This window comes from Gobius niger, assembly GCF_951799975.1.
Source record: "Gobius niger genome assembly, chromosome: 10".
NCBI lineage: Eukaryota > Metazoa > Chordata > Actinopteri > Gobiiformes > Gobiidae > Gobius > Gobius niger.
The window spans coordinates 25,442,122-25,460,243 of NC_136861.1; the positions used below are offsets into that span (position 1 = coordinate 25,442,122).

The following is an 18,122-nucleotide window of genomic DNA, read 5'->3' on the forward strand; positions in this document are numbered from 1 at the left end:
ACATAAAAAAAAATATATATCTTTGAACGTAGATTATTGTGTATTGTTCTAAAGTGGGGCAATTTGGGCAAGAGTACTTTTAAAGGTATCAAATAGAAAAATTGCAATTACGTCTTTTGTCAAAATCTCCATAACCATTCAGGGTCAGTGCCAATACTTGAACACAGTATCGCACCGGTCGCACCGTCACAACTGACCGTGGACAATATTTAGACGCCCTTAATAAATCTTTAGGTGCTTGTGGAGTGTTGAAAAATCAATCCGCTGGGAGTGGGTTGGGAAGTTGACTATTGTATGTTTCAATCCACTTCCAATAATATTAGTTATAGAAAACAATACAATTATTGCATTCCATTCACAAAAAAGGCAGACATTTGTCTTTGGCTCATTCTCATCAAAGCACTAAAGGTCCGTTGGTTCCTAAGAGGGCATGTTATTTTATTAATCAAAAGCAAATTAAAACTGCCCATAAACTTTCCAGCGCTGGATTTACAGAACGCGTGTTGGGTCGCTCAGGGTGATGTGAAATAAAGGGGCCATTCTTAATGCCTTGGGGTGCGAATGATATCTTGTAAGGGTGTGTTTTACTGCCAGGCCAGAAGGGAAAGTTACCTCAGATGAAAAGAACAGAGCGACAATAAAAAGCGCAGGCCGAGTCGAGCGCACAAAGCGAGATCTGTGACGCTCTGCAGGCCAAAACCACAGATAAAAATCTAACCGCAAAATCAAGGCCAGATTGCTTTAATTCACTATCATCGCATGTATTTTTCTTTTGATAGGATAGAAAGGGAGATTTGGTGCTAACCCACACCATACGCCAGCCCCCAATCAGATTTACTGCCCCTAAATTGTTTGCTCTGCGCTTTTAATGGCCATCTCTAGATCATCAGCTCTTAAAATAAACACCCAGGGTTGGATTACATTCTCCATCACTATCTCTGTCATTGCACTGAGGCACAGCTCGCCCACTGTCCCGCTCCGCTCTTATGTCACTGCATTAATTCTCTCTACTCGCCCGCCTGCATGTTTGGGTTGCCATTGAGGCTCGAGCGGGACAAGAATGGAAACTCAAGGAGGGCTCAGGAGCAGGGTGGTCCGCCGCCACTAATAATACACCGATCAAATTTAACCGCACAAAGGCCAAATGACAGTGTATCATCTCCAATGCTACGGCTGAAGAAAAACTGACAAAAGAGTGTGCTATTGGGCTTCACAAACCCATCATTTCATGACAATGGCAGATTACAGAAAACAGAACGTGTTGGATGTTTTCGAATAAGATTACAATGTTTTACATGTTATGCCACCCTCTATCTGAGCGAGCTGGATTAGACATGGTTTGTTACAACAGCACAATTCTCCATTAAAAACACTGCCTATTACAATCTGTCAGAAGTTCAAAAAATCAATGTGAAATACTATTACTTCCAACTGATATATAGTACATCTGAAAGTGGATTTTTTTTTTATTTGCTTAAGTATAACTTTAATCTGATCTTTGTTTTTTCTTGTTCTTCTTCCACCACTGCGATATTATTTACTTTCAAGCATCTACAAAAGAAAAGACAGTATGACCCACATCTGCCTGTACTTTCAGAGGTATCAAATATAACATCTCCAAAATCTCACTTTAATCATAATTTTTTTTCCAGAGGCTAAGACTGCATAATAAATATCTTTATAGAAAGGAGTGCTGAGTGATTCATGAATGTGGGAGTTTTCCTTCATTTGAATTTGGCCCACAGGCATCAGGTGTGAAGGGTTCAGGTGTGGGGTTGAACGAGGCGAGGGTCCGCGGTGATCGCTCATGTGTCACAGAGCACAAACAATATCTGACCTTACACAGTGCTTTAAACACTTCTAAGAATGGACAGAGCCACTCGGGACCAGCTAATCTACGAGAGAGTGAGTCCAGATAGAAAAGGCTGAGATAAACAAAGGGTTGTGTTTTTTTCTTTATCTGAAATAGCCCAAATAGCACAGAACAGACGACTGAGAGATGTAATGTGTTTTTTTCTTTTGCTTTGGTCAAATGGATAACCAAGTAAATCTATGCTCACTGTTGAACGTACAGTATGTGTAAAATACAACCTCACTTTGACATAATGTTCCAGATAGATCGTGTCAAGTTTACTTTAAAATGAGTACAACCTCCCAGTGGGGAAGGAACAGGACAGGTTCACGTCATTTCACACTTTCTATCTTGTTACAAAATGTACTCACAACATAAAGGTCCCTTTAATCCCCTCAGACTCAACTAAATGTGTGAAAGCAAAAAATCTGCCTTAACCCTACAGTCAGATACTTTCATATGTCAGATTTGGCAATGCTTCAGAAATTGAAAGAGAGCAGAACGCAATGCCAAGAAACATCCGACTCACTGGTCATGTTTAAATTTAATATTTTCAGCACACTTTAGAGAATGCGGAAGTGCACTTGTTTTCTGGGAATCTGAGGAAAACGCTGAAAATGCTACAATAACACACACATATTCCATTGTCCATGTTTCTCTCTGTTTGTTTGTGCGCACAAGTGTGAATGTATGTGCAGCCAGTTAGCGGGGGATGCCCTCTATACAGTGAAAGTGATCTGAGCGGATTCCACTGGCAGGGCTCCTACAGTCTGGTTGCCACACGGAGGACCAGGCTGCCACTGAAACCGCCCCGCAAGCCATGACAGTTCAGTGTGCCAACCAGGCCAGTCACTGACACTGCTTGGAAATCACCCAGGAAAGGTAGACAGGAAGAGAGAGAAAAAAAAACTATGTGGCCATGGCAACTCTATTCATCGGCCAGTCTGACTCGCATCCAACGCGCTGAACACACAGGGTCACTTACACTTGGAGCGCGACGGTTTGGTCAGCTTTCTGCTCAGCGTCACCTATTGTTCAATGACTAAATGTTTAGAACAATTATAAGAAAACACGTTTGAGTGTTCAGTAGAGGCCGACCTATATGGGTTTTTGGGGGATTTGTATTGGTTGATGCCGACATGCAAGAACGAGACTTTTGACCGATACTTTTGACAAATATTTTTTCTGATTTTTCCAAATGTCTGGTCTATAATACGGTAAAAACATACATACTTGGCCACTCTAGATATTGCAAAATCCCCAAATATCGTCCCGATATATCGGTCGACCTCTAGATCAGGGTATACATAAAAATCAATAATAAAAATGAGCGAATAACTGCCAACTCCATCTAACACCATTTTTTCTTCTCTGTATTCTGCAGTGATGTGCCGCTTCTTGGCAAAGAGATACGTCAAGTTCATTGACTTTAGTTTTACATGAATTACAATTTCTTTAAATGCGGAAGCCTTTGCATTAGCGCTTTACACCCATCCTCCCCAGACTGTCACTCTCCGGATGCTGAAGATGGAAAACAAGTGCGGGGTGTTTCGATGAGGAGAGGGAAAAGAGGAAGGAAAAAAAACACACAAAAACAAACACACCCAGGTGCACTTGTAGACACTTAGAAACTCTAACACGCATCCCTGCCAAGATTTCTGAACTTAGCACTTCTGGCAGACGAGTTAATTAGCAAAGTTTGGCTAATTTGCACAGAATGAAAAGTTGAAAGTGCGCAAGTGGAATGCTTGGCTGTAAGATAAAGTGAAAAGATGTAAGAAATAGACAGATTCTGATTTCTAATAGTCTATGTTTGCTCGCACATGAAAGGAAAGTTCTTGGTCATAGCCGTTATGAAAAGCCGTACTTAATACTTACTACATGCTACATGCATTTCAGAACATGTTCGAAGTCTACACTACAGTGAATATATTGTAAGACCTACAGTATATGTCTGCTATTTGGTAATTCTGTGACCGGATCTTAATCCGTCAATAACTGATCCAAATAGCCATGAGTATTTCTACAGATTAAATAAACACAATCTTAGACAAAAGCTTGTAAGTTCCCGTCCAAAATGGTGTCGAAATCCGCCTTCTTCCAAAGCTTTCAGGGCAAAACGTCTGGACCTCACTGGTTTAAACGGGAAAAAAAAGAAAACGTGGGAAGTATTGATTTATGGGCAGTGTCGTCGGTCAATAGGTCTTCCATACTGCGCCTATACTTGCTTGAACAGGACCCCATACCCCGGCGACCCCATACATTCTCTCTGTTATTTCAGCGGACAAAAGACGGGCTCTCAAGGCCGTGGGTGCATCTCTGAATGGAAGAAAGGACTCCTGCTCCTGGTCCTGACTGAATAGGCTCTTTCACACTTAGAGAGGCCTGTTTACTCTCCCTCAATAATGGCTCTAATTTTCTGATCATTATTGAGTAATTCCATCCACCCCCACACCCACCGTTTAACGCCCGCTCCCGTCACTCACTGCGTGGTCGAAGAGTGGAAGGCCTAATGCCACGTTCACATGGACGCCCAGAGCTGGACCAGTTGTGGTTTGGGTGCATCATAGAGAGGTGCAATTACTGTGTATGTCCACATTTAGCTATATGTGACATGGAAGTCCTTGTAGTAGAGTACGACAAACAGTTCTGCTCAAAACATTCGGTCAAAAAGCGAAAAGTGTCTGTGGAAAATATCAAAACTTGACATAAGAGTCAATAAAGTCATTTGATTTTGCCAGAATTTGCCAGGTATTAATTACAGTCAGTGTTAACAGTCAAGTAAGCATGGTAATGCACACTGCCATAGTTGCTAAAGGTGTAAATAATTTAAAGAGTTATAAAGAATACTGAATGAAAACATGTGCATCCAGTAGTGAAATAGAGTGGGGTTTTCTTAGTTTATTCATTTTTTTAAATCCTTACTTTTTGTGTTTCCAATTGAAAGCGGTTTCTGCCAAAATCAGCAAGCGTCTAGAAGGAACAGTGTGGAACATTGTTATGCCGTGCCAACAATCTATATATTATTTCAGGCCATCAGCAGCTGTACATAGGAAATGTTTACTTGAGGAGAAACCATGTTTACCACAATGATTCATGCACGCACAGCAAGTTCTACTGTCTCAGCGACCAGCTTGGCTTAATCCGCCATTTTGTTTTGGACCTGAATTCACAGCAGCAGCACCATCACACTGAATATTCGCCCTGCAAAAGCCGGCGGAACATATTTTAGAGCGAGAAGAAGAAAAAACGTCTGGTAACACGATAGCTCTTTTATTCCAGACAGTGAAACAAAATAAGTTTAAAAACGCGTGGTTTTCAGCACCCTGCTGTGACACAGCGCCTATAGGAGAGGTTTTAAGGGAGCAAGGGGATGCACAGGGGAAGAAGTGCTAAGCAAAAACAAGGATATGGGGGAAAATGTTAAAAAGAGGGGAGAAATAAAGGATCAGAAGGAGAGGAGTTGGCAGAGGCTGTGTGTCGGTTTGAAAAGCTGGCACCTTCTAAACAGAGCTGCAGCGTTGGCTGCCAAATGCTGCCAACCAGCCCCACTAGCCTGAATATGTGCCCTCCCTTTCTCTTTGTTTTCAGCATGGCATTTTGCATCATCTTCATTGTGCGCTTTTCTTATTACTTTATATCAATATCATCTTCTCAACGGTGAATGGCATGCATTATAGTTGATTAAGGTTTTATTTATCTGTAAATCTGACTTTGAATTTAAATAAAAAGGAGAAAGAGAGTGTGTATTTGATGGGGATATCCGTATGGAAAGAGCTTGTCCCAATTACAGGGCAGGTCTCAGTGCGCCCTGCTCCACTGCTCCGAGGGAACAGTCCGGTCTGCCTGCTGGGAACGAGCCCGAACAACAAGACGTTTCCTTTCGTAGCTCGCTGCGTTTGCTCCTGTTTTAAGTCTCCTTCATCACCTCTCTGCTCTGCCCCGGGCTCAGAGGAGAGGATCCGGCCAAGCTGCTGCCCCTCCTGTGCGGACGCACGTATGCTTTTTAAAGGAATGGACAGATTTCAGGCCTGGCGCCGGGACAGAGCAAAAAAAAAAAAAGAAAAAAGCGACTGGTCATGCAAATTCACACACTCAAATGAGATAGCTTTCACACAAAGAAAACGTGCATGTCCTCAAATTAACGCAGAAAGGAAAATGTAAAAAAAAAAAAAAGTGTAAGTAGGCTAACAGTGTAAATCTTTTAATATCTGGTGATTAAAAAATATATATCTAATAAAAAAATTATGATAATTTGGAAGTCAAAGGGCAGGGAGGGACAGTTTCAAACACCTTGACTGATAATTGAATAATAATCATCTCTATATAATTCAGAATCTCTTTTTAAACATGCCTTGCTTTAATTGTCAGCTGCCGTTCGCTAATAAAAAAATTACCACAACCTCGGCCGATAAAAAACACACCGCAACATTTATTTATTAACCTTCATTATACAAATAATTAAAAACCAGTGTACAGTGAAATTAGGAAATAATGCTAATCCGTGTTACCCACAATAAGCACTTTCTGCTAGAGGGAATTTTTCTATTTGCGGAGCTAGGACCTGACCTCTGTTTTCCAAATTAAACCTAATTCAATCATATACTCGCTCTTTTGTGTTATGTCTTTTCAATGTTACTCACTAAACTGGATAATTACAAAGAATAAGAAGCCGTTTGGCCCGGTCCCAAACCTCGGAGCCGTTCAGCTGTCAGACCTAAATCGTGGGGCAACGTAGTGAGAAAAGCGGTTGCAGAGGTCAAAGTAAAGGGCCAAGTCCTAACAGGCGAAAAGCGCGGCCATATTCCAATAACCTATTTTCCAGACACTCTTTAACTCACACACTCCTCTTTTCTCTCATTCCACTCCTAAAAGGAAAAACCCGGGACTGCTGAAAATTGGCCAGTTTGAGGCCCCAGCGCAGCGCACTACATTTAAAAACAACGGCCTCCTACACTGTCCCGCTCAAGTCCAAACTTTTATTGGCAGAGGCATTTCGAATGACAAGTTTCCGTTGTAAGCCCGCGAGCAGAAGTGTATTTTCGCTGCGGGAGTCTCCCAAAACGCAACCACGGCTCCAACGGTCCCTGTTTTTCTATATCAGCGATAGGAGAAAAAGAACTCATCGAATAGTCCGGTCAATACTGCTGATTCTGATAGTGCGATTGACAGACAAAGCTTAAAGTAGGTCACAAGGACTTTCAGATAGGGATACGTGAGTCAATAACAAAGACCCAAATTCCCGAATCGATACCAGTGGGAAATAATAACAAAAAAAAGCACATCCTGCCCATTCTTTTTTAATTCCACTGCTCTAAATGGACAAAGAAGCTACGTAAATAACATTAAAGCACATGAAGAAACACATTCATTAATACTCAGATTAAAAACGAATGGCAATGTAAATACCAACCTTGGAAATGAATCGAAAAGTGGAAAAGCTGGTATCACACATCCCTACCTTCACAGTCAATTCAAGGTTAAGCTTTTAAAAGGCTAAATCAATCATTCACTTTACGCTTATATAAATTAAAGCGCATGTGCTGTAGAACTGTCTTCAATATTAGTTTATAATACCGTGAAACAGCTGGCTCTTTTAACAAAACACTTATAACGCCTCCTACCCTACCTTGCTTTTTCATTGCATAACTGCATCTGATAACTTTTGCAGCCTTTTGCAGCCCAGGATATTGGACAAAGCAGATAAGATGTGTTTGAAGGATTATTTTGACGTGCGGAGGCGTTAAGTCTCTGGCTGGCTGTCTCGCCTGGCTCCCTGTTGGTATCCCTGCTTTGTTTCGTCTCCATTTAAACGCACTCTCTGGACCATTTGTAATGTTAGAAGGATCGGTGAGACACGTTGATGGGTAAATTAATGTCTCTCAATTCCGGAGTTGGAACCTGTTAGCTTCGAACCGTGAACGGCGCAGAGCTATGGGAAATTGTCATGGAGAAATAATAAAGGGAAATGGCCAAATATGACTGAAGCGGAGGCCACACACATTTCTCCGTCCACGGTGGTCAGCGCGCAAATGACAAGCCAGACGTCGCTTTGAGCCATGGTCGGACTCATGCACAAGCAGAGGGGTTAAGCAGAGCATGTTTTTGTAGTTAAAAAGACCTAATATCTTATTTTAATATGAATCTAATATGAAACCTGTCTGGGCTAGGACTGCATTTATAGATAATGTACAGCCGACTGTAATGACTGGAAAACAAAAAAAGTCTGATATGGTAGTGCCTAGATCAGGATACATAATGCAAAATATGTCAAATCAGAGCAAGGCTGCACATATATCGATTTTATCATTGCTGTGTATGATGCAGTATCCATGCAGTATCCATGTCGCAAGAAGTCACAAATCACAGAGGTGTTCCATCTGAGGTTCACACATTGTTTGCCAGCACTGCCTAAAACAAAATCGTATAGAAATGCATAAATGCTTAGTTCCGTTTTTCAGCCTTGTTATGGTTCTGGATTATCTTTTTTATTACACAATTTGATGATAAAACAATTGACTTAAAGGGGCATTATGCAAGTTTTTATATGAAAAAAAAAAAGTTTATATTTGTGTGTATTTGACCTTGTAGTTGTATGAGTGGTTTGCATGGCGCCTTTGCCTTTGATCACAGTGGTCTCTAGGACGCTCAAAGATCAATTGTTTGGAAGGTTTTCTCTGGTGACGGACCCTCTCACCAGAAAACCTACAAAAAAAATGGATCCTGCAGCATTGTAGAGGCCACTGTGATCAAAAGCAAAGGCACAATGCAAACTACTCATACACCCGCTGGGTAACTACAAGGTCAAAAACACACAAATAAAAGCTTTTTTTTCTTGCATAAAAAGTTGCATAATGCCCCTTTAAATTTAATCAAATGTATAGAACTGTATTGCTAAAAATATCACAATAACAGAGGGTATGGAAATTTTCAATCGATATATAGAACACATGCAAACTGCCATGCTGTTGCTATGTTATGACATCACATGCATAACCTCTATATCGTTCTCACAATAGTGAAGACACGTATTGAATATTTCGCTTTTGGTGATATTGTGCCGCCCTAAATCAGAGAGAATAGTCATTTTGAGTTAGGGGGATTTGTTAATAGGTTAGACCCATTTCAAGTATAAATGGATTTAGCTTGATCGGGTAATTTGTACATTTAGCGTAAATGATCAAATCTAAAATAAAAGGCTCTGTCTGCAGCAAAAATATCTGTCTAAAAGGAAAATTAGTGTAATGTTTTCTTTTTATTTCGCCTTGGACCGAGCTCTGCAGCTGTGGACCAGAAGTCCACAGCGAAAGTCCGGCTCGGCCTCAGACCGCTTTGATGTGTCCCCGCTCTCGCTTGCCCTGCATGCGAGCCCGCTCTATAATTGGACAAATGCAGAGCCACATACACACAGTGGACAAGAAGGGGGTTGGATCTCCTGTCCTGTCAATCACACACCATGAAAGCTTGGCTCACCCCGACTCCCTGCAGCTGGCCACGGTGACATCAGTAGGACAGGGGGAGCAGGGAAAGGGATAGGACGGGACCGGAGCGGGTGGGTGAAGGGAGGCTCAGGTCCAATCGTGTGGAGCCTGACAACTGATAGCTTCCGCGAGACACTGTGCCACGATGGGGCTAAGAATAAAACTGTAACGCTGCCATCCCAAGGGTTAGAGCAGAGGCACTACATGTCTGTCCACTTTAAACTGCGCTTAACCCTGTTTCTCTGCCGGAAAACAGGGAACAGGTAGCTACGGTGTATACAACTTACCTTATGGCTATAAAAATATGTGTTATATCCCAATGTCGAGACCATATCGAATGAGGTTGGATGAGTTACATCTCCAAAATGTTATTAAATCACTACAAAAATCTGCAAACTGGTGCCTCACTAATTGCAAATAGATAAAACGATATCATGATGAATGTACATGAAAAGATAATCCAAATATGAAGCCTAATTAATACAACAGTTTTAAATAAATCAATACACAAGAGTAACAATGAAGAGTTGTATCTCTGAGTTTATTATTGCGACTTCTGTTTCCAATGAGTCTTAGAGTTAAATTCTGTTTGTGTAATAGTTGTTACGTTTAGCGAGAATTTGACAAGGATATTGTAATAACAAAAACAGATTTTTTTATTTATTGAAATCACCCTCCCCCACTCTGTGACGTGAATGCAACAACATGGGTCAGTCGTCTTAACGTGTCTTCACCTTTCCTCAAATGTAGGACTCGCCGCCCTAATACTTTTCACAAATGTCAAACCCAGAATCCAGGTCGCCGTAACAGGAATTACATTTTGAGATCCACTGTAGGAAAAGACTAGCTGTGGTCGTGAGTGGCTGCCGAAATCCTGGCAAAGAGCAAAAAAAGGGCTTTACTCGCAGGGGCACCAGGCTGCGCTGGGAGCTAATCTGAGCGGCGGTTTGGCCACGGAGCATTGTGGGACAGGAAGAGGCGCTCACCGAGGCTCCCGTGAACTCAAGCCGAGTTACACACAGGGCTGAAAGGAGCCTGGCATGGGGCGCTCTGTCGCTGAGGAACCTGCACCTCTCTGCCAAGGAGCCGCATTAAGGGCTGTAACTGTATGCCAGTGGTAAGAGGAGCGGGATAATAGCAGGACTCGCTAACTGTCTGTGAGCGTTTGTGTAAGACGGAATAGTCAGCGCTGACACCTGCTAACACCCGGAAAGTTCAAATTGGAAAATGAAGTGACACAATATGACTCAAATTCTTGCATACATATGAACAGCATGTGTGTGTGTGTGTGTGTGTGTGTGTGTGCGTGTGTGCGTGTGTGTGTGTGTGCATGTGTGTGTGCGTGTGTGTTGGTTTTTACGTTATGTTATAAAAATCAGTAAAATGCAAGTGTACATGTGGAATCTAAGACTTGTGAATATACAGCAGCTAAATACAATTATACCCATAACATGTATGTATGTATGTATGTTGTATATATATATAATAGTATATTACTATTGCATTACATTAAACAATAGCAGTACTAGAGTCAAATAAAGAAGATGTATTATTTATAATTAGCATCAGGCACATAACATTACTGCGCTAACCTATTATGAATGAAAGTACTATTATCAATAAAATGTTATATTAACCGGGGCGCAAGTTCTATTTAATTCAAACAACAAAATTCTACATTGAGCATTACAATTTTGCATTTTTGTACATGATATTTTAGAAAAAAAAAAAAAAAAGTTTGTATTTTTCAATAAAAATATGTTTTCTGCAGGCGTGTTTTTTGTGGTTGTTTTCTTAATGTAAAGCGTGTCCACTCTGTGTGCTGCTGGCGTGCCCGTCTTTCCCGCTCCCTGGGACCAGGCCAGTTGTACCCTCACTCTCTGGAGCACCGCAAAAGAAGCTACTGAAACACAGCACAGCCCTCGCTGACGTCCCCACTTACTACACACAGCTAATGGAGACGTGGTGCCCCCCCCCCCACCGCACATACAGATGAACAGGTTTGCAGATGCTCTTGTTGACACATGGCACAGGAGAACATAGGAGCTTGGATTTAGACAAATTTGCGCACAAATGCTTTAACAAATGTGGCGAGGCAAACATATCTCTAAGTAAACACAGGTTTGCGAGGCGAGCTGTCGGAAGTCTGGTGGATCTTTTTGGGAGCAGATAGAAACATCCTCTGAGGCTCGAGACGACAGCGCGGTGTTAAACGTGGAGACGCGGCGCTTATCGAAGCCCTGAGCGCTGTTTGTCGTGTTTATCGCTGTTTGGCACCGGATCTGCTTTGAGCTTAATCAGGGGCAGCGCTGGCAACGGGATCGCGGAGGTGTATGGAAAGTCAATGTATTATGGCTGCACGGTTTTAGAAAGAGACGCAAAAGAGGTAAAAAAGAAAAGGAAAAAAAAAGAGGCGGGATTTGTATTTAGTCTGGGATATACAGAAGTTCAACTACTATTCATACAAACACACGAATCAGGATAAAAACAAAACTACACCAGCAATAATTTTAAAGACATAATAGGTCAGAACCAAACCACACTATTGATGAAAACTTCAATTATATGTGATATTATATGGAACAGTAAAATCATGTAGTATAACATGTTTGATTGGTTTCTCGTAAAGCTACTTAAAATATATTGTTGATTTGGCAACAATTCATCTGTGTTTCGGTATTTTAGTGCCATGCAAATCATACTAATATTGTATTAACAAAGCAAAGAGTAACTACATTCTTTTCGGTCTCCCTTCTTTCCAGTAAAAGTACATTCCTGTAGAATAATGTGAGTGTTGTGCAGGCCCGGAGTGGACCAGTGTGACATACCTGGTGTGTGGACGAAGTAGGCCAGGTAGAGGTCCAGCTCTTTGACCGTCACTCCGATGTGGTGCGGCTGGACACACAGGCCGTGGTTGGAGCACTGGGGCGACTTGACCAGGCGCTCCCCGTCCGTGCTCTCGAGAGGGCTGCCCTTGAACAGAATCACCATCACCAGGTCCAGCCGCCACACCTTGTCGGCCTGGCGCAGGCAGTCGATGCGGCGGATCTTGCCCTTCTGGTCCGGGTTGGACAACACGCAGCAGGGGGGCTTCTTCCCCGTGATGGTGAGCACAAAGTCCTCGCGGAACTCGGGCCGGATGTCCTTGCGGAGCTTGGCCAAGAGGCGCGAGGCCCACTTCTGCTTGATCTCCGGCTTCTCGCCCAGCAGCTCATCCTTCACCGCGCGCTCCTCGTCCTTGGTCATCCTCTTCTCATGCTTCTTGAAGTATTTGCGCTTGCGAGCCTGTAGGTTGAACCAGGTGTAGGAGAAGGCACGGACATGTGGGAGGAGGGCTTCAATGAAGGGATGAAATTCATCCTGGAGAAAGATGAGAATACGGTCTGTGTTAAACAGTGTGTAAAGGCGTGTGTAGGTTCGAAAACAAGAGGAAAAGTGTGTGTTTCTGAATTTCGAAAAATGTGTAAAAAAAAAAATTAAAATAAATGTGAAGTGTGACGGAATTTGCATGCTAAAAATGACATTCTCAAAAGACAGAATGCGCAATTCCACAGCTTTTAAAATTTGCCGCTATTCTTTTTGTTTAAAAAAAAAACAAGACAGCCTTTTCTAAAGTGTAAAAGTGTAGCATTGAATTGTAGCCTGTATCTATAAAATAAAAAAGTAATTAGTTAACATATAAAACTTTCTTAAATATAATAAATTCAGTATAAAAAAACATGTAAAATGGCTGTAAATATTTCAAAAACAAACTCCACAAAACACACACAACACAGAGAATAAGCATGCAAAAAGAAAGTGCTGAGCCGAGGTGCGCTCCCACTTTTCTGTCCAAAATACAAGTTATTCATCAGTACTATAATACCTTCACTACATATCTCTGGGCAACAAAGCCCAGATCTCGCCACAGCGTTCCTGTGCCAGGGTTGCCACACACCGGTCGCTCACCACCGCCAAGCTTTGCCGCCACAAGACCACTGTTGAAATGTGCAGCTAAAAGATCAGCCATACCATTTCCCTATCTGCGCTACCATGCAAGGGGAGCTCCAACCCGACTCACATTTCCGCAACAAACTGAACGCAGACACAAATCACCACAGAAAACCACACAGCAAGAGGAAGACAGACGGCCTGGTAGTTACCATTTTGCACTCTCATCATAAATTTGGCACAGCGTTTAAAGTGAAAAAAAAAAAAAAAAAATCTCCTGCACCAGTTTTTTTTTTTCCGTTTCCTCCCGCGCTCCCCAATGTAAAGCAAGTGTTGGTTTGGCAGTGTGAAGAAATACCAGATGAAAAAAAAAAAGAAAAAAAAACAACACACAAAAAAAAAACTTGGGGACTGTGAAAAAAAATAATAATTAGCTGAATATGCTGCTCACTAAAAAGAGCGGGCCAAAGTAAAGAGGGGGGAAGAAAAAAAAAAGAAAAAAAAAAAAGAGTTCCCGGAATGGGCAAATTCACGTTTTGCCGCAGCCGGACCACTGCCAAAAACTCATTAGACAAAAGCACAAAATGACAAAAAGAGTACAAAACACACAAAAAATAAAATTCCAAATGTTGACAATATTGCGACGAGGGAGAAAACTTCAACAACGGGAAGAGATAAAGTAAACAGTCCTTTGAGCTTTCCAAAATTATTTATAAGTTTAAAAAAAAAATCCTTGGCAAAGAGTAATTGGTGGTGGTGTCTGTTCTGATCCCTGGGCCGGCACAAGACTCGCACACACTCACACAACAGCACACACACACAGATGGGGGGGCCAGGGAGAGCAGAGCACAGAACAGGGAAAAAAAATACAGAGCCGAATCAATGTTGGACGAGCGCATACGACCGCTGGCAAAGCTGAGTGCCGCTTCTTTTTTCCCCTTTTCTCTCCAACTCTCTCTCTTCCTCTTTCTGTTTCTCGCTCGACGTCTCTCGTCCTCTCCGCGTTCTTTCCCTAACCATTGCTTGAGTCTTTGCCAACATGCGTAGGGCCCACCTATTTGGCAACAAGATGCCTGTAGCCCAGCCAATGCGTTAGCTTCAAGAGCTGAAAGGGAGGGAAAAGAGAAAGAGGGTGGGTGACGAAGGGGGTGCTATAGTGGCAGAGAGAGGGAGAGAGTGAGAGCAGAACGAGGAGGAGAGAGAGAGAAGGAGGGAGCAGGTGGGAGTGGAGGAGAGGCACGGTCTTGTCCGACGCCGCACTATTTGCCAAATCGACAAGTTCCACTCTGACACCAAGGCAAAGTTCAAGGGAGCAAGTCTTCTCCTGCACCAATCCCGGCAGCCCTCAGCCTTCCTCCATCTTTACTATGGCCGCCGTTGCTTCGTCCCTAACCCCCACGGCCCCCCTACCCCCCTCCCGCCCTCTCTGCGCGGTGCCCCCCGCCCGCTCTGCGCGCTGTCTCTCTACCCCTCGCTCCACTTGCATAATGCCACCTTGGCAGAGGATGGCAAAGAGAGGACACACAGCTTCAGAATCCCTCCAGACCCCACCAGCGGCAGCTGCTCATGGGTTTACCACAGCAAACAAAGAGGCTGAAACAAACCCAGCAGCCACACTCTCTGCCCGCACACACCAGTTATGAGACGATTTAGAGCCACATGATAGGGACTGCTCAGGGCTGAATGGTCACCCAGTTTGCCTCAGCTGTTTACTACACAGCAATGCAGTGTCTCCCATCAACCCAAACCTAAATTTACTCCCGAACTCCCAGCAGGATTTGGCGTTTGCTCTGTCAGTGGCTGCCATGTTGCCTCATCGAAAAGTCTGTCATTCATGGATGCACCTGCTCTGCAGACAGTCTCCATGGCTAGAAAACCTTGTGCTGCATTTTCATACACAAAGAGCAAAATGCAGCAGACAGTAATGATAAACAATGAAAATAAGGGAAACAAAATATATTTGTGAGTGCTCTACATCAAGAAAATAGACCAAACTGACTCATAACAAGACAACTACACAAACAATAGCAGTTTAAAGACATTTAGAGCATTACTCCTCTGGCACAAGAAGACATTTGTAACAGAGTAGAATCATTATGCTATAAACTAAGTGCACATTAATGCTCAAGTACTAACCGATAATGCACTTCACCTCATCTTGGAGGCGGCACAGCCCAATGAAACACAGACTGTAACCCATCATCTGATACTGCAGAGTAGGACACCTACGCATTCAGCCTCAGCCCCGTGTGAGTCATTCACCACTGCCAAACTTTGATATGGCCTATGATTAGATAATGCGACAAAGGGAGCCAATAAACTAAAACAGGAGATGGCAGTCTTCATTGTGGCGCGTGAGAGACTGAAAGGTAGCCTCTGAGTCAAATATTTTTATTTTTTTCTGCTTCAATCACCACCTGCAGTTCTGAAATCTTAGGAGGCGATAACTGGCACTTCAATGTGATTCACTGAGCTGCTTTTCAATAAAAATCAAGCCTCACTGGGGTCGCCCTGCCAAAATGCAAATAAACCACTATTCACACGTCGCCGGAATTTGACTACAGGGGTTTTGAGTCATTCTTCTTCGCTATGGACGCTTCAGAAAAATAATAAAATAATAAAATAAAAGTAGTTATTTTTGTTGCAATAACTGTTATGCGCATCATTTATTGACTAATGCGGGAAATAAAAATGCAGTATCTATTAAACCCTCCGTGATATCTAAATTACATCGGCCTATAGTGTAAACGCACGCTGGGCCTGTCTGCAACCAAGTGCTAAACTGCTATATTCAATATTAGATGATCGAACCGGTTTAAGACTAGAATTAAACATGTCATGGAGGCAATCGTCTTACCTGGAAACACATTCAGTTGTGTTTTTATCAATTACACCGCCACCCCCCGAGCTCCGAACATGCGCCATAGCCATCTGCGCAATATGTGCACTTGATGCGTAAAAGGCCTGACACGTACGTGACTTTCCACTAATATATTATTACTCGATAACGTTTATTTAGCCAAGATCATCAAGAGTTATCAATATGTGTTAATAAGACTAAAGAAAAAAGAAAAAATCAATATATATTTTTTAATTAATTAGTTATAAAGTCGGAAGACCACGTCTATGTGCCTGCCAATAAAACAAACAAAAATCGCCAAACCCTTAAAAGCAAAGACAGGCGCGTGCATCATTCTTGGTCTGTGTCACAAACCCCTTTCCAATTAATAACGCGAGAACAGACGCAATGGGAGGACGCTCGGACATGATATCCACAAATAAATGCAATACGTGACTAACTTTTCCCTGGATAAACATCATCTGTGTATTGGTGGCATGAAAGAAATTGCTGTAGGCCCGAATAATTCTTAATATTCCTGAAATGAACACCCCGCAGCGTGATCTCGTTTTTCAAATTCGTTTACGTTCATTATATCCGCTGCACTGCTGTTAAGCTAATTATAAGCTGTCTATAACGAGACAAAAGAAATGATTTTCGAGTCCTTTATTTTTCCATTCTCTGCACGTCTGACCGAGTGGAGTTGGCTGCCAACTTCAGCTTAACTCTTTCAGTCAGGGGAGAAACAGACCCTGAAAAGCCCGTGCGCTTCCTGCTCCATTTCAATCAGCGCGCGCGCTCCGCCCAGCTATTGCGAATCGTCCCGTTACGTATTAAAGCAACACATATCGTGCTGTCTATAATTATGAATGTATAGGCTACATATGTATTCATTTTTATCCAAGCTACCCAAGTTTCCTCGAGGCTTTATTTGAGCCTGCATAAGCCAACATAACAAATAGATGCTCTCTAAGATCGTTCATTTAGCCTGTGCAATAGGGTGCATTAAAATAAAGAGTGAAACTCACGTCTGGGTTTGAAGGAGGTCAAACCACTACATCCCTAAATGCGTTGAATGAAAGACGTGTTAATTAAAAGGTTGTGATTAATGCTGCTTTAGGGAGAAACCTTGTCTGATACAAATAAACACGTTGCCTCTAAAACAAGCCAAACAATTAAGTCACTCTTTTCATCGTCTCAAAGACACACGTTTTGTTATGTTTAACCACAGAAGCAGCCCAATAGCAACTGCATATCACCTCATATGTTTTAATAGCAAAATAAAAGCAAAATGTGTTTTCTGGACTCTTCTTGTATGTGCATTTCTGAAAATATTGAGATATTATAGGCCTGACTGAGTAAAATATGCAGGATTATCAATAGGATCATTGTATCAGCATGAAATAGTCTTTAATTCCTTATCTTACAATAATCTGTGAAGGATTTCTGTGGTACTATCGTCTTTGGAAAAACGTTATCATGACAGGCCTCGTGCCCCGTCCTCCTTTGTCCTGCTCTGTCCCGCGGTGTTTGACCTCGCTCGGGCCACTCTGCATCTCATTAGACCAATTAAAAGTGCGGTCCATCCCAGCCGCCTGGACCTTCATTAGTGCTGTGCTCTGCTCCGCTGTGGCCACCGCTCTGTCCTCTCCTGCCCAGCCACAGTGTCCCTGACCCTGCAGTGTGGCTACCATTGACCTCGTGGTAGAAGAGCCAGCAGAGGAGAAGCAGTTGTGACCGACAAGGCCGAGGTGACTGCGGCGGAGATTCAATCATTCATTTAAGAGACAAACAACGTGTGCCTGATATCGCCCCAAATGTAAAAACATAAGTAAGGCAGGAATTTTGTCAAAGCCTTTGGCTTCATCCCAACATAAACATTTCAGTTTCATGGTAATTTTACCACAATAAGCCGCAAGAGACCAGTATATTAACTGTGGAACGTTTTTCACTTTGTTAGGATTGTAATTGTTATTTTAAATGTAATAATCAACATTAATCACTATTAGTCAATATTTTT

At 42.5% G+C, this 18,122-nt stretch overlaps 1 protein-coding gene across 22 annotated transcripts in view; it reads right to left on the reverse strand.

Annotated features, from left to right (window-relative positions):
- Positions 1 to 18,122, reverse strand: part of nfixb (nuclear factor I/Xb) — a 129,457-nt gene that overhangs the window by 67,977 nt on the left and 43,358 nt on the right. For 11 of the 22 annotated variants that reach the window (XM_079563909.1, XM_079563914.1, XM_079563901.1 and 8 more), the window contains one exon: positions 12,162 to 12,693. In XM_079563909.1, coding sequence (XP_079420035.1) covers positions 12,162 to 12,693 — 532 coding nt within the window. Of the gene's footprint in view, positions 1 to 12,161; positions 12,694 to 13,198; positions 13,428 to 13,475; positions 14,534 to 18,122 lie in introns of those variants that run through there. The other 11 variants (XM_079563902.1, XM_079563899.1, XM_079563905.1 and 8 more) reach the window with 6 other exon arrangements.